At 47.0% G+C, this 15,440-nt stretch overlaps 1 protein-coding gene across 6 annotated transcripts; it reads right to left on the reverse strand.

The window, feature by feature from the left end:
- Positions 1 to 491: 491 nt before the first annotated feature.
- On the reverse strand, positions 492 to 15,433 carry LOC309970462 (interferon alpha-inducible protein 27-like protein 2). 6 transcript variants are annotated; one of them, XM_082852883.1, is made up of 8 exons: positions 14,697 to 15,300; positions 11,573 to 11,670; positions 11,145 to 11,171; positions 10,735 to 10,856; positions 10,192 to 10,341; positions 2,485 to 2,514; positions 1,300 to 1,461; positions 492 to 749 (listed from the first exon to the last, which is right to left on the reverse strand). In XM_082852883.1, the coding sequence occupies exons 4-8, from the start codon at positions 10,805 to 10,807 to the stop codon at positions 541 to 543; spliced, it is 624 nt and encodes a 207-aa protein (XP_082709009.1). In that variant the 5' UTR covers positions 10,808 to 10,856; positions 11,145 to 11,171; positions 11,573 to 11,670; positions 14,697 to 15,300; the 3' UTR covers positions 492 to 540. The 6 variants fall into 6 exon arrangements, with proteins under 6 accessions (XP_082709009.1, XP_082709010.1, XP_082709007.1 ...); XM_082852884.1 differs by lacking the exons at positions 11,573 to 11,670; positions 14,697 to 15,300 and adding an exon at positions 15,352 to 15,400; XM_082852881.1 differs by lacking the exons at positions 11,145 to 11,171; positions 11,573 to 11,670; positions 14,697 to 15,300 and adding an exon at positions 15,352 to 15,433 and having other exon boundaries at positions 10,735 to 10,860.
- Positions 15,434 to 15,440: the final 7 nt, after the last annotated feature.

Below are 15,440 nucleotides of genomic sequence, written 5' to 3' on the forward strand. Positions count from 1 at the left end.
AGCTCTACACCAACCAGGACAGAGCTCTCTGGAGAAATGCAAATTCTCTACCTACCTGAAGAGCTCCAAAGGCCACCAGCCCAGGCAGACAAGTGTGGCTGAGTTCCTAGACTCATGATACAGTCAGACCCAGCGTCTTGGGTGGGGAGGGGAGGGGTCAAGAATCCCTGAGGATAAAGTGTTTCATAACTGAGGGTCAATGGCTCAAACTGACCCCAGGGCCAAGCCATCCTATGTTGCTGCCTCTGGCTGACATCTTTGAAGACATGTGATCCACGATCCCATCCAAAGAGCAGCAAACTGAGGCTCAAAGGGGAGACATGACCTTCCCAGGATCACAGCTGGGTGGCAGGACTGCAACAGACCTGGCTTCCTGTCGCAGACAGCAGTGCCCATTCTTACAGACTTCCTGCTGCCCCCAACCCTGAAGCCATGGCTCTGCAGATGCACTGCGCCCTGCCTGGTAGACAAGAATGCAGTGCAGACACTCGTGAAGGTCACAGCATCTCTTCTTTATTTCCTATGCTTCTTTGAAGGATTTTAGGAGGCAGAGGACTTGTCATGTGGGGGACTGACATCCTGAGGCCCTGGAGGGTCATCTCCAGCCCGGGAGCCCCTCTCTGCTTCAGTACTGGATCCTGGTGGAGGAGAGGAAGGGGCTTTCTTTTTTCTACCCCACAGCCAGGCCCCAAGAGCTGACCCAGCCGAGCCCAGGATGATGTTGGATGACATGGAAAGTCCGGCTGCCCCTGGGAGAGAGGAGGGGGTTAGAGCACAAGGGGACAGGCAGCCCCGGCAGCTCCCGGCAAGACTGGGGAGGTCAGAGAACCCAGGACCCACAGGAGGCCCAAGACCCAGACATCCCAGTCCTGTTCCCTCCTCTACTTCCTGAAACCCCAGGAGGTCTGCTTTGGGGAGGGGCTGCTGCCCATGGCTGCCCGAAGAGGAGACACGCACTCTGGTGGTGACTCCACCAGCGACAGGACAGACCCTCTGAGAAATGGCACAGGGTCTCTGCCTCTCCCTCCCCAGCACGAGGCTGGGCCCAGCGAGGGGAGGGCCCTACGCAGGTTTGCAGGGCTGATGCGGAACGCGCACCTGCTGCGCTGCACGCCCCCAGGGCCCCCAAACCCACCCCCAACCAGAAGAGGGGACAGTGAGGGAGAGTCAAAGGACCAGGGACATTGATGCCCACGAAGCTGGAGGAAGCAGACAGGCCCTCCCTCCGGCTTAGCCTCTGGGCTGAATCCTGTGCTGCTGTGTCACACCCTCGCCCCTTCCTCCCGCCCCGACACTTACCCACGGACTGGAGAGTGGCCACGAGGCTGCCGGCGGCAACTCCGCCCCCATTGGCAATGGCGGCCGCTGACATCATCTTGGCCGCTAAGGAGGAGGCCGCGATTCCTGCCCCGGTGAAGCCCATGGCACCCAGCACCACGGGCACAGCCCCCACGGCCACGGCTGTAGGGGGAGAGGAGCTTTAGGGTTGGCCACAGGGGACAGACTCCCCAGTTCTCCCTGATACCTTCCTGAGGGGGATGAGGTGAGGGGTCCACGTCGCTCTCGTGAGAGCCACGGGGCCTGAGGCAAAGGAAGGCTGTAGAAGTGGACACGAGTGCACGGGGCCCTGCCGAGAAGCTGGATCCCAGGCCTGTGCATTTCTCTGTTTTGCTGTGGTCCTGGAAGGCTCACCTGTCCTCCCTGTGCCTCAACCGCCCTTGTGTGAAATAAGATGAAAGGAGCAGTGGCCTTCAAGCGCCCCCTTTTGGCAGGGAAAATAGCGTCTTTCCCCCTATCACAGGGCCCACAGAATAAGGACAGAGCTGCTCTTCTGAAGAGGTGCTGGGGTGGCGGCTTCTGCCCTCTGCCCTGCAGCTGCCTGTGGGCGTCCCCCCAGGGGTCCCCTACATCTCCAGAGAGTGCAGTCATAGAACTTTCTGCAACCAGGAAACGTTCCGTATCTGCACTGTCCAACACGCTGGCCGCCTGTAGCCAATGAGCACCTGAGACTGTGGCTGGTGTGACAGAAATGTTTTCATTTTCTTGAATTCTGGCCACCGTGTTAGAGGATGCTGGCCAGGGGCACAGCTGGAAGCCTCTGGGCTCACAGGATAAGCTAAGGGGTTTGTAAAGCAGTCCAAGGATTCCCTACAGCTCAGCTTACACATCCCCTACAACCCTCTGGAGGTACCACTGGCCCTGCTTTCTGGGGAGGAATCATGGGTTGAGACAGATTTAACAATCTGCCTGGATCACACGGTTTGCACTTGGGAGAAGCTGAGATTGGACCTGGGTGCTTTGAATGGCTTTGCTTCGGTTCCTTCTTGGCAAGGTTCTTGTCACCTCGAGTGTTCCAACTCTGTCCCCCGCCCACTGCACCCTTACCCACCTATGTCCTGGGGCTCAAGGCAATCTTGGGCTTGGTCAAGGCCAGGTGGTCCCAGGGTCAGATGAGGGCTTGAGTTTCTTCCCAAAGAGACTCACCTCCTCCAATCACGGCTACAGAGGCCATACCTAGAGACAAAAAGCACCCCCATGAGTGCATGGCACTGGCCTCCCCCTGCACCCCCGCTGCTGCCACAGTGGGAGGGGGTTCCCTGGAGTTGGGATCAGAGAAGAGAGCAGCCCCTGCCTGGCCTCTCGCTGCTCTTCCTGAGAAGTCTGATTTTCTGAGAATGCAGAGGGGGATGGACGAGAGTCTGGAGCTCTGTTATGCTCCAGATGGCGAGGGGCACCTGCCTTGAAAGTTTCATGCTGCTCTGTGACGTCAATACATTTGGTATCATTTTCTCAAAACAAAACAAAATGAAGAAAAGCATGCTATTTTCATTTGCGATGGAATAAATTTGACTTTTCTGGTCTTTCCCTTTTCCAGACACCCTATACCCTTCTCAGGCTACAGTTGGAGTGAAAGCCCCCCCGTCCTCCAGGACTCAGCCTACTTGTCACTTTCTGCAGGAAGCATCTCTAATTCCCCCACCAGAAGGGACCCTGCTTCGGTTCCTTCTTGGCAAGGTTCTTGTCACCTCGAGTGACAAGAACCTTAAATAAGGTAAATAATTACCTTAAATGTAAATGGATTAAATGCTCCAACCAAAAGACACAGGCTCGCTGAATGGACACAAAAATAAGACCCACATATATCCTGTCTACAAGAGACCCACTTCAGACCTAGGGACACATACAGACTGAAAGTGAGGGGATGGAAAAAAATATTCCATGCAAATGAAAATGACTGCTTCCTGACAGTCATTGCCAGGAAGACACTGGAACTCACCAAAAAAGGTGCCCACATCCAAAGACAAAGGAGAAGGTGCAACGAGATGGTAGGAGAGGCGCAATCACAATAAACTCAAATCCCATAACTGCTGGGTGGGTGACTCACAAACTGGAGAACAATTGTACCACAGAAGTCCGCCCTCTGGAGTGAAGGTTCTGAACCCCACGTCAGGCTTCCCAACCTGGGGGTCTGGCAACGGGAGGAGGAATTCCTAGAGAATCACTCTGAAGTCTGGCGGGATTTCATTGCAGGACTTTGACAGGACTGGGGGAAACAGAGACTTCGCTCTTTTTTCCTTTTTTATAAATTTATCTAGTTAGTTATTTTTGGCTGCGTTGGGTCTTCGTTGCTGCAGGCAGGCTTTCTCTAGTTGTGGCGAGCGGGGGCTACTCTTCGTTGCAGTGCGCAGGCTTCTTCATTGTGGTGGCTTCTCTTGTTGTAGAGCGTGGGCTCTAGGCGCGGGCTTCAGTAGTTGTGGCACGCAGGCTCAGTAGTTGTGGCTCACAGGCTCCAGAGTGCACAGGCTCCAGTTGTGGCACACGGGCTTGGGTGCTCCGCGGCATGTGGGATCTTCCCGGACCAGGGATGGAACCTGTGTCCCCTGCATTGGCAGGCAGGTTCTTAACCACTCGCCACCAGGGAAGTCCCAGAGACTTCACTTTTGCAGGGCACACACAAAGTAGTGTGCATATCGGGACCCAGGGGAAGGAGCAGTGACCCCAGGGGAGACTACCTGCTACTGTTGGAGAGTCTCCTGCAGAGGCAAGCGGTGGCTTTGGCTCACTAAGGGACAAGGACACTGGCAGCAGAAGTTCTGGGAAGTACTCCTTGGCGTGAGCCCTCCCAGAGTCTACCATTAGCCCCACCAAAGAGCCCGGGCAGGCTCCGGTTTTGGGTCGCCTCAGGCCAAACAACCAACAGGGAGGGAACCCAGCCCCACCCATCAGCCGACAAGCAGAATAAAGTTTTACTGAGCTCTGCCCACCAGAGCAAAACCCAGCTCTACCCAACACCAGTCCCTCCCATCAGGAACCTTGCACAAGCCTCTTAGATAGCCTCATCCACCAGAGGGCAGATAGCAGAAGCAAGAAGAACTACCATCCTGCAGCCTGAGGAATGAAAACCACAATCACAGAAGCTAGACAAAATGAAAAGGCAGAGGACTTTGTACCAGATGAAGGAACAAGATAAAACCCCAGAAAAACAACTAAATGAAGTGCTTTCCAGAAAAAGAATTCAGAATAATGATAGTGAAGATATCCAGGACCTTGGAAAAAGAATGGAGGCAAAGATCGAGCAGATGCAAGAAATGTTTATCAAAGACTTAGAAGAATTAAAGAACAAACAAACAGAGATGAACAATACAGTAACTGAAATGAAAACTACACTAGAAGGAATCAATAGCAGAATAACTGAGGCAGAAGAACGGATAAGTGACCTGGAAGACAGAATGGTGGGATTCACTGCCACGGAACAGAATAAAGAAAAAAAAAATGAAAAGAAATGAAGACAGCCTAAGAGACCTCTGGGACAACATTAAACGTGACAACATTCGCATTATAGGGGTCCCAGAAGGAGAAGAGAGAGAGAAAGGACCCAAGAAAATATTCAAAGAGATTATAGTTGAAAACCTCCCTAAAATGGGAAAGGAAATAGCCACGCAAGTTCAGGAAGCACAGAGAGTCTTATACAGACTCTGTATAAACAGAGAGTTTATACAGGATAAACCCAAGGAGAAACATGCCAAGACACATAGTAATCAAATTGGCAAAAATTAAAGACAAAGAAAAATTATTGAAAGCAGCAAGGGAAGAACAACAAATAACATACAAGGGAACTCCCATAAGGTTAGCAGCTGATTTCTCAGCAGAAACTCTACAAGCCAGAAGGGAGTGGCATGATATACTTAAAGTGATGAAAGGGAAGAACCTACAACCAAGATTACTCCACCTGGCAAAGATCTCATTCAGATTCGACGGAGAAATCAAAAGCTTTACAGACAAGCAAAAGCTAAGAGAATTCAGCACCACCAAACCAGCTATACAACAAATGCTAAAGGAACTTCTCTAAGTGGGAAACACAAGAGAAGGAAAAGACCTACAAAAACAAACCCAAAACAACTAAGAAAATGGTAATAGGAACATACATAGCGATAATTACCTTAAATGTAAATGGATTAAATGCTCCAACCAAAAGACACAGGCTCGCTGAATGGATACAAAAATAAGACCCACATATACCCTGTCTACAAGAGACCCACTTCAGACCTAGGGACACATACAGACTGAAAGTGAGGGGATGGAAAAAAATATTCCATGCAAATGAAAAGCAAAAGAAAGCTGGAGTAGCAATACTCATATCAGATAAAATAGACTTTAAAATAAAGAATGTTACAAGAGACAAGGAAGGACACTACATAATGATCAAGGGATCAATCCAAGAAGAAGATATAACAATTATAAATATACGTGCACCCAACATAGGAACACCTCAATTCATAAGGCAACTGCTAACAGCTATAAAACAGGAAATCAACAGTAACACAGTAATAGTGGGGGACTTTAACACCTCACTTACACCAATGGACAGATCATCCAGACAGAAAATTAATAAGGAAACACAAGCTTTAAATGACACAATAGACCAGATAGATTTAATTGATATTTATAGGACATTCCATCCAAAAACAGCAGATTACACTTTCTTCTCAAGTGCACATGGAACATTCTCCAGGATAGATCCCATCTTGGGTCACAAATCAAGCCTTGGTAAATTTAAGAAAACTGAAATCATATCAAGCATCTCTTCCGACCACAATGCTATAAGATTAGAAATCAATTACAGGGAAAGAAAACGTAAGAAACACAAACACATGGAGGCTAAACAATACATTACTAAATCTCTTCACCAAGAGATCAGTGAAGAAAGCAAAGAGGAAATTAAAAAATACCTAGAGACAAATTACAATGAAAACACGATGATCCAAAACCTATGGGATGTAGCAAAAGCAGTTCTAAGAGGGAAGTTAATAGAAATACAAGCCTACCTCAAGAAACAAGAAAAATATCAAATAAACAATCTAACCTTACACCTAAAGAAACTAGACAAAGAAGAACAAACAAAACCCAAAGTTACTAGAAGGAAAGAAATCATAAAGATCAGAGCAGAAATAGATGAAATAGAAACAGAGAAAATAATAGCAAAGATCAATAAAACTAAAAGCTGGTTCTTTGAGAAGATAAACAAAATTGATTAACCTTTAGCCAGACTCATCAAGAAAAAGAGGGAGAGGACTCAAATCAATGAAATTAGAGATGAAAAAGGAGAAGTTACAATGGACACCACAGAAATACAAAGCATCATGAGAGACTACTACGAGCAACTCTATGCCAATAAAATGGACAACCTGGAAGAAATGGACAAATTTTTAGGTATAACCTTCCAAGAGTGAACCAGGAAGAAACAGAAAATATGGACAGACCAATCACAAGTAATGAAATTGAAACAGTGATTAAAAATCTTCCAACAAACAAAAGTCCAGGACCAGACGGCTTCACAGATGAATTCTATTAAACATTTAGAGAAGAGCTAATACCCATCCTTCTCAAACTCTTCCAAAATATTGCAGAGGAAGGAACATTCCCAAATTCATTCTATGAGGCCACCATCACCCTGATACCAAAACCAGATAAAGATACTACAAAAAAAGAAAATTACAGACCAATATCACTGATGAATAGAGATGCAAAAATCCTCAACAAAATACTAGCAAACAGAATCCAAGAACACATTAAAAGGATCATACACCATGATCAAGTGGGATCTATCCCAGGGATGCAAGGATTCTTCAATATATCCAAATCAATCAATGTGATACACCATACTAACAAATTGAAGAAGAAAAACCATATGATCATCTCAATAGATGCAGAAAAAGCTTTTGACATAATTCAACACCCATTTATGATAAAAACTCTCCAGAAAGTGGGCATAGAGGGAACCTACCTCAACATAATAAAGGCCATATACGACAAACCCACAGCAAACATCATTCTCAATGGTGAAAAACTGAAAGCATTTCCTCTAGGATCAGGAACAAGAAAAGGATGTCCATTCTCACCACTATTATTCAACACAGTTTTGGAAGTCCTAGCCATGGCAATCAGAGAAGAAAAAGAAATAAAAGCAATCCAAATTGGAAAAGAAGAAGTAAAACTGTTACTGTTTTCAGATGACATGACACTATACATAGAGAATCCTAAAGATGCCACCAGAAAACTACAGGTAATCAATGAATTTGGCAAAGTTGCAGGATACAAAATTAATGCACAGAAATCTCTTGCATTCCTATACACTAACAACGAAAGATCAGAAAGAGAAATTAAGGAAACAATCCCATTCACCATTTCAACAAAAAGAATAAAATACCTAGGAATAAACCTACCTAAGGAGGTAAAAGACCTGTACTCAGAAAACTATAAGACACTGATGAAAGAAATCAAAGATGACACAAACAGATGGAGAGATATACCATGCTCTTGGATTGGAAGAATCAATATTGTGAAAATGACTATACTACCCAAAGCAATCTACAGATTCAATGCAATCCCTGTCAAATTACCAGTGGCATTATTTACAGAACTAGAACAAAAAACCTTAAAATTTGTAGGAGACACAAAAGACCCCGAATAGCCAAAGCAGTCTTGAGGGAAAAAAAACAGAGCTGGAGGAATCAGACTCCCTGACTTCAGACTATACTACAAAGCTACAGTAATCAAGACAATATGGTACTGGCACAAAAACAGAAATATAGATCAGTGGAACAGGATAGAAAGCCCAGAGATAAACCCACACACCTACGGTCAACTAATCTATGACAAAGGAGGCAAGGATATAAAATGGAGAAAAGACAGTCTCTTCAATAAGTGGTGCTGGGAAAACTGGGCAGCTACATGTAAAAGAATGAAATTAGAACACTCCCTAATACCATACACAAAAATAAACTCAAAATGGATTAGAGACCTAAATGTAAGACCGGACACTATAAAACTCTTAGAGGAGACATAGGAAGAACACTCTTTGACATAAATCACAGCAAGATCTTTTTTGATCCACCTTCTAGAGTAATGGAAATAAAAACAAAAATAAACTAATAGGACCTAATGAAAATTAAAAGCTTTTGCACAGCAAAGGAAACTACAAACAAGACGAAAAGACAACCCTCAGAATGGGAGAAAATATTTGCAAACGAATCAATGGACAAAGGATTAATCTCCAAAATATATAAACAGCTCATGCAGCTCAATATTAAAAAAACAAACAACCCAATCCAAAAATGGGCAGAAGACCTAAATAGACATTTCTCCAAAGAAGACATACAGATGGCCAAGAAGCACATGAAAAGCTGCTCAGCATCACTAATTATTAGAGACATGCAATCAAAACTACAGTGAGGTATCACCTCACACCAGTCAGAATGGCCATCATCAAAAAGTCTACAGACAATAAATGCTGGAGAGGGTGTAGAGCAAAGGGAACCCTCTTGCACTGTTGGTGGGAATGTAAACTGATACAGCCACTATGGAGAACAGTATGGAGGTTCCTTAAAAAACTAAAAATGGAACTACCACACGACCCAGCAATCCCACTACTCGGCATATACCCACAGAAAACCATAATTCAGAAAGACACATGCACCCCAATGTTCACTGCAGCACTATTTACAATAGGCAGGATATGGAAGCAACCTAAATACCCATCAGCGGATGAATGGATAAAGAAGATGTGGTACATATATACAATGGAATATTACTCAGCCATAAAAAGGAATGAAATTGGGTCATTTGTAGTGATGTGGATGGATCTAGAGTCTATCATACAGAGTGAAGTAAGTCAGAAAGAGAAAAACAAATATCGTATATTCACGCATATATGTGGAAACTCGAAAAACCAGTTTACAGGGCAGAAATAGAGACACAGTTGTAGAGAACAAGGGGGGAAAGTGGTGGGGGGTGTGCTGGTGGGGTGAATTGGGCGACTGGGATTGACATGTATACACTAATATGTATAAAATGGAGAACTAAGAAGAACCTGCTGTATAAAAAAATAATAAAACAGAATTCAAAAATTCAAAAAAAAAAAAAGAGAAGTCACCCTGCTTCCTCTGTGTGTCCTGCCTTGTGGCTGGAGCCCCTGGCACCACGGGGCAGAGCATGCCTGGACCATGTCGAATTGCTGAGAGCTCTTGGGGCTGGCAGGGACATCTGACAGGGGCAGGGACTGGGGTGCTGGCGCAGCTGGGACAAGGAGTTCCGGAGATTTCAGGAGTTGCAGGAGTGAGCTCAGCCAGCTCCGCACGAAGGGGAGCCTTGGTCCCAGGCAAGGGAGAGAAGGTACGAAATCAGCCTCAGACCTCGTCATTTCTTGAAGGCTGCAGCTCATGGCTCACCATCACCTCTCCCTCCATCAGTACCCCTGACCTGTCTTGAGGGTTTCCGTTTCTGCACAGATGATATTTCCAACAAACTGGCCTTGAAGTTCTCACGCCTCACTTCCAAGGATCTTGAACTCTACGCCACACACACCCAAGGTCATACACTAGGCCCATGCTGCCCACTATAGGAACCACTAGCCATGTGTGCCATGTAAATCTTAATTAAAATGAAATAAAATTTAAAACTCAGTCCCACGGCCCACATTTCAGGGACATGTGGCTAGTCCACATGTGGTTCCTCTGATTCTAGAGCATCATTGATTTCATCTCTCATGTATACTGTGCCCTTTTTCTGACAATGTGAGTGTCAGAGAGAGTCTATCAGGAAGGTGGGCCTGACACCGACAACTCAGAAGGCTGAACTGAGCAGTGGGGAGTTGGGTGAGGGCCCGTGGATTGATGCTCAGGGATCAGTTACCTGCGTAATAGGCGAAATTGCTTCCTCCAGCCTTGGGTGGGTCTCTGGGGTCAGAGCCAGATCCATCTGGCCCTTGGGGTGGCCCCTGTGGTGGCTTCCCAGGAGAACCATCAGAGGCCTGGTCGGTTGACTGGGAAGGTTCATCCTCCTCTGGAAAAAAAAAAAAAGAGGAGGGGGAGCTCCCAGCGGGGTGGGCAGCTGAGGGACCAGAGGCCCCACACGGCGCCCTCGACCATCTCCCGAAACTCCCAAGAACTCTGACGTTGGGAGGGGACCTCAACGGCAGCTGTGCTAAGAGGTGACAAAGATGCTTGGAGGTGAACCCAAGGAGAAGACAGAGAGAGCGAGACCCAGCACCAACGCAGAGCTGGCAGATTCCAGACTTCACAGAGGAGTCTGAGGCCCACGAGGTTAGAGACCTGATGGGGCACAGTGCACCTGGTGGCAGGTCCAGGCCAGAACCTAGAAGACCCCCTCTGCCCTCATTCAGGCACCCCAAGCCCTGGGCCACCCCACCCTCTGGAGCTTCCCTAGAGCACTCACCATCAGAGGGATATTCCAGCGGGCTGAGCTCAGTGGCATCTCCTTCCCCGCTCTCTATGGCTTTAGCTGACATCTTGGAGGCAGTGTGGGAACACCAGGTGCAGAGCCAGGGACACCACTATCTTTCTGAGAAACAGAGTATGAAAATCGGAAGTGCTCTGCCTGATTTATGATGGACTGGTGGGGTGAGGGCAGGGGCACCTCTCTGTTGCCCCAGCCTTGCCCTCTGTCCTATAGGAGCCTGTGGGCACTTCCATCTCTGCCCATACTGCCTCCTTGGTTATCCATCTCTGCCCTGCCCACTGCCCGACCAGCCTAAGTCCTAGGGCTTCAGAGTGACCTGGGTTGATACAAGACTGGAGGTACCCACAGTCTCCCGGTAAAGGTGGGCTCAAGCCCCTTCCCAGCACTCATCTCTGGTCACAGTGACAGCTGCCCTGGATGGAAGCAGAGAAGTAAATGTAATAATAGCATCTATTTTGTGAGTGCCTATGTGCGTCCAAACTAAGGCACGTCAAGGGTAATTCACTTGCCAACGGTCACAACTAAGGATTCCAACCCACGCGCTGGTCAGAGATCATGCTGTTAACCATCAACCCGTACTGCCTCCTTGGTTATTACAGATATGAGATTAGGGCTCTGTGCCATTTGTCAGCCAAGGTAAAATGTTTTGGGCTATAAATTTGTAAATCATGGCAGGCAGGGGAAGGATGGTCTCATACAAAATAAAGTTCACAAGAATTGCAGTCGAGTTTTATAAAAAGGAGGACTATGGATTTCTCACATATCCAAGAAGGGATTTTGAGAGGGAAAATAATGCTCCCGCAGAATGACTCACCCACGCAGGCCTCATCCTTGCATTAGCATGCCGAGGTGAGTTCTACCTGGCACCAAACCTGGGAAGAGATAGACTCACTTCCTCCTTGGGCTTTTGGGCTTAGACGTCATGCAGCATGGAGGGGATGGAAAAAGATATTCCATGAAAATGGAAACCAAAAGAAAGCTGTAGTAGCAATTTTCATATCAGACAAAATAGATTTTAAAATAAAGACTCTTCCAAGAGACAAAGAAGGACACTACATAATGACCGAGGGATCAATCCAAGACGAAGATATAACAACTGTAAATATTTATGCACCCAACATAGGGACAACTCAATACATAAGGCAAATGCTAACAGCCATAAAAGGGGAAATTGACAGTTACACAATCATAGTAGGGGACTTTAACACCCAGCTGGTGTCCTCGGCAGCCTCACTACCTGCAGAACTTCTGACACTGCTCTTCCTTCCCAGACAGTGACCTCCCAGGGTAGGCAAGGGCATAGGAGGTGGGGAAGGGGAGAGAGCGACAGGACTCTGCTTCCAGATTAGTTCCCTAATCTCATATCTGTAATAACCAAGGAGGCAGTATGGGTTTTATTTTTTATTTTTATTATTTTATTTATTTATTTATTTTATTTATTTATTTTACTTTTTATTTTTATTATTACATTTACTTCTTTCTGTTCTTTACCCCTAGTGGATTAAGTCTCATGAAAAGCGTAGATTTGTCTGTCTTATTCCCCTGGGCCAGGAGCTCAGTAAATATTTTTTAAAAAAATATTTTTTTTGATGTGGACCATTTTTAAAGTCTTTAATGAATTTATTACAATATTTCTTGTTTTATGATTTGGTTTTCTGACCGCGAGGCATGTGGGATCTTATCTCCCCGACCAGGGATCAAACCCGCACTCCCTGCATTGGAAGGCGAAGTCCTAACCAGTGGACCGCCAGGGAAGTCCCAGTAAATGTGTTTGGAATGAAAGAATGAATAAGGAGAAAAAAGGGGGAAGTGAGAATCTCAGTGTGAAGCTGGGGGGAAAAGGAGGAGCAGGAAATGAAAGAAGGGGCAGAATCAGGGCTGGAAGAGGGCTCTGCTTGGAATATGCTTGAATGTCCTGGGAAATGAGGCTTTGTCCCTCGTGCAAGACAAGGACATGAGGGACCAGACCTAGGACCTGTCTGTTCCCCACCCCCACCCCTGCTTAGCTTTAGGACAACAGCCCCAAACAGCTCAGCAAAAACTGCTCCCGTTTTCCCTGGGATACTGGGTGACACTGTCCATGGGACACAGAGGGGAGAGGTTTTCAGAGCAAGGTTGCAGGAGCCCCTCTTCTGTAGTGGAACAACTGAGGACATGGAAAGGAGATGTGACCCATGAGCCACCCCCCACCCCCCCAGCAAACTGGGGGCTGGCGAATAAGCCAGAACTGCAAACAGTCCTGATTGCTTTGAGCTCCCCCGGCAAACCGGGGGCCTGCGAAGAAGCATTGAGTGCTTTGGACACTGATCCATGAGATGTCCTCAGTGTAATCAGAGTGGTGGGAGCGCAAGGAAATGTCCTTGTGCTACTTCAGTATAATCAAAATAATGGTGGGAACTCTGTGCTGCTTTTGCGCTCAAGAACGAAGCACGGCAGGTGCTCACGAAAGCCAATTATTGCTTCTATAATTAATAAAAACGTAGGTTGCTGCTTTGGCACTTCTGAAATGTTAAGAAAACAAGTCTTAAAGTGTAAACCTAGATAATGCTTTAATAAAAGCTACCACAGCAGGACAGACGGCGCTGTTTTGCCTGAGCGAGCGGCAGCCCTCTACTGCTGTGCTTCGGCACAATGCATCTCGTGTGATGAGCTTACTTTCGGCCCTGTCCTAAGATAAACTACAACATTCTTCCTCGTCACTTGGTATCCAATCTACTTTCCTGGCGGAATTCAAGGCATGAGAGGCAGCCCCCTCCTGGAGAAACAGGCCTATTGGTTTCTGTGAATTTCCTGTCACTAGAAGACAGATAGAAAGACAACCTATGGAACAGAAGAGACTGGTACCATCAGACCACATGTGACATTAAAAACACCACAAACAAGGGTAAGAGACATGTAATCTACTGAGGGGGGAAAAAACCCCACAATACCCTTTGCATCATTAGAATCCCCAATGTAAAGAAAGTTCTTATGAAACAATTTTTCAAAAGAACTGTCTTTAAAAAGGAACTCAGACTAGAAGAGGTGGTTCCTAAAAAAAGAATTATACATGGCCAATAAATATTTGAAAATGTGTTCAATCTGCTAATACTAAAAATAATTTTTAAAAGAGAAAACTCTGTGTGTATGTGTGTGTGTGTGTGTGTGTGTGTGTGTGTGTGTGTGTGTTCCATGCACCTGTTAGTCAGGGTTTGGCTGCAGATAACAGAAGTCACTCCAGGTAACTTAAGCAGAACAGGTTTTTTGGGTTGTTTTGGTCGAACTCTTGGGGTTCTGGGCGCCTGGGTCCCTCAGTGATGACGGCTGGGCAGGGTTTGGGGACCTGGCCCAGAGGGCGCCACCAGCTGAGATCTGCCTCCTTAGCAGGGCCTGGGCACTCGCGGGAGAACCCAGACCGGGTGCTGGACTAAGGGTCCCGGGCAGGGTAACCTGTCTGCACAGAGACCCCCTCCTCTTAAGCACTGCCTGGACCTCGGAAGGTGAAAGTTGTGCCTTGGGACCTTGCCCTTCCTTGTCAGAACAGAGGATAACATTTGTTAGGTGGAGGTTTACAGGAACATGGTGACCGTGGCCTGACCTCAAGCACAAAGGATGTGACACCCAGAAGTTTGCAAACACTAACCACGCCCCTCCCTCACCCTTCCTATAAAAGGGCTTTGCTGAAAGCTTGGGGAGTTCTGGGTTTTTAAGGCATGAGTCACCCGTCTCCTTGCAGGGCCCTGCAATATACCTTTCTCTGCTCCAAAATGACGTTTTGGTATTGTTTGGCCTCACTGTTCGTCAGGCACACAGACTTGGGTTCATTTACATGACCTCTTCCTTGGGTTTGATAATTTGCCAAAAGGCTCACAGATCTCACGAAAGCACTTTACTCACCATTACTGATTTATTACAAAGGCTATTAAAGGATACAAATGAACAGCCAGATGGAAAAGTACCTATGAGGAAGTCCGGAGCACAGGAAGTGCAGTCCCCGTGGACTTCAGGCGCCAGGTGGGCACAGACTATGCCACCCAGGCTCTTGGGGACACACTGGCAAGTTCCTCCAAGAAATGAGTTGAGCTGTGTCCCATGGTGGCTCCGGGGTGGTGGGGAGGCTCCCTCGACCTAAGCTTGGTGAATTCCCCCGTTGTCCTTTAGGACTTCCCAAAGTCACCGGACATAGAGACAGCGTATGGGAAAGGTTTCCCAGATGGTCTGGTGATCCCCACCTCGAAAAACAGAGTAACTACCGTGAAGCTGATTTCTTTGTATATAACAAAGGACCCAGTTTAGCTTGATTATTGGAGGCAGTCCGACCTTCCCCAACCATCAGTGAGCAACAGGCGAGGCATGAAAAGCTAGCGAAAACAACACCTCCGATACAGGCTGGTTGAGTTGCAAATTAAATGCTAAAACTTTTGCGAGGCTCCAGGCATACAGCCAGTACGTAAACAGCCACTGCACTAAAACCAAAGCAAGAATACAAGAACTTACGTTCCCATACATGAGCTAGAACAGAGCCCCTTCAGAGGAAGTACGGCGGGCTCCACCTGTTGCTCCCGCTCCCTAAGCCCGAGAGGAGGACCTATCGGCGCGGCCTCTTGCACTCACCGTTTGCGCTCTTGGTACCCGCACTGCGGAAGCCCGGCGCGCGCAGCGAATTAAGTGCGGGGTCTAGAATGGGGGCGGGACTTCCTTCC

The sequence above is a fragment of the Leucopleurus acutus genome (genome assembly GCF_964270905.1).
Source record: "Leucopleurus acutus genome assembly, chromosome: 1".
Taxonomy (NCBI): Eukaryota; Metazoa; Chordata; class Mammalia; order Artiodactyla; family Delphinidae; genus Leucopleurus; species Leucopleurus acutus.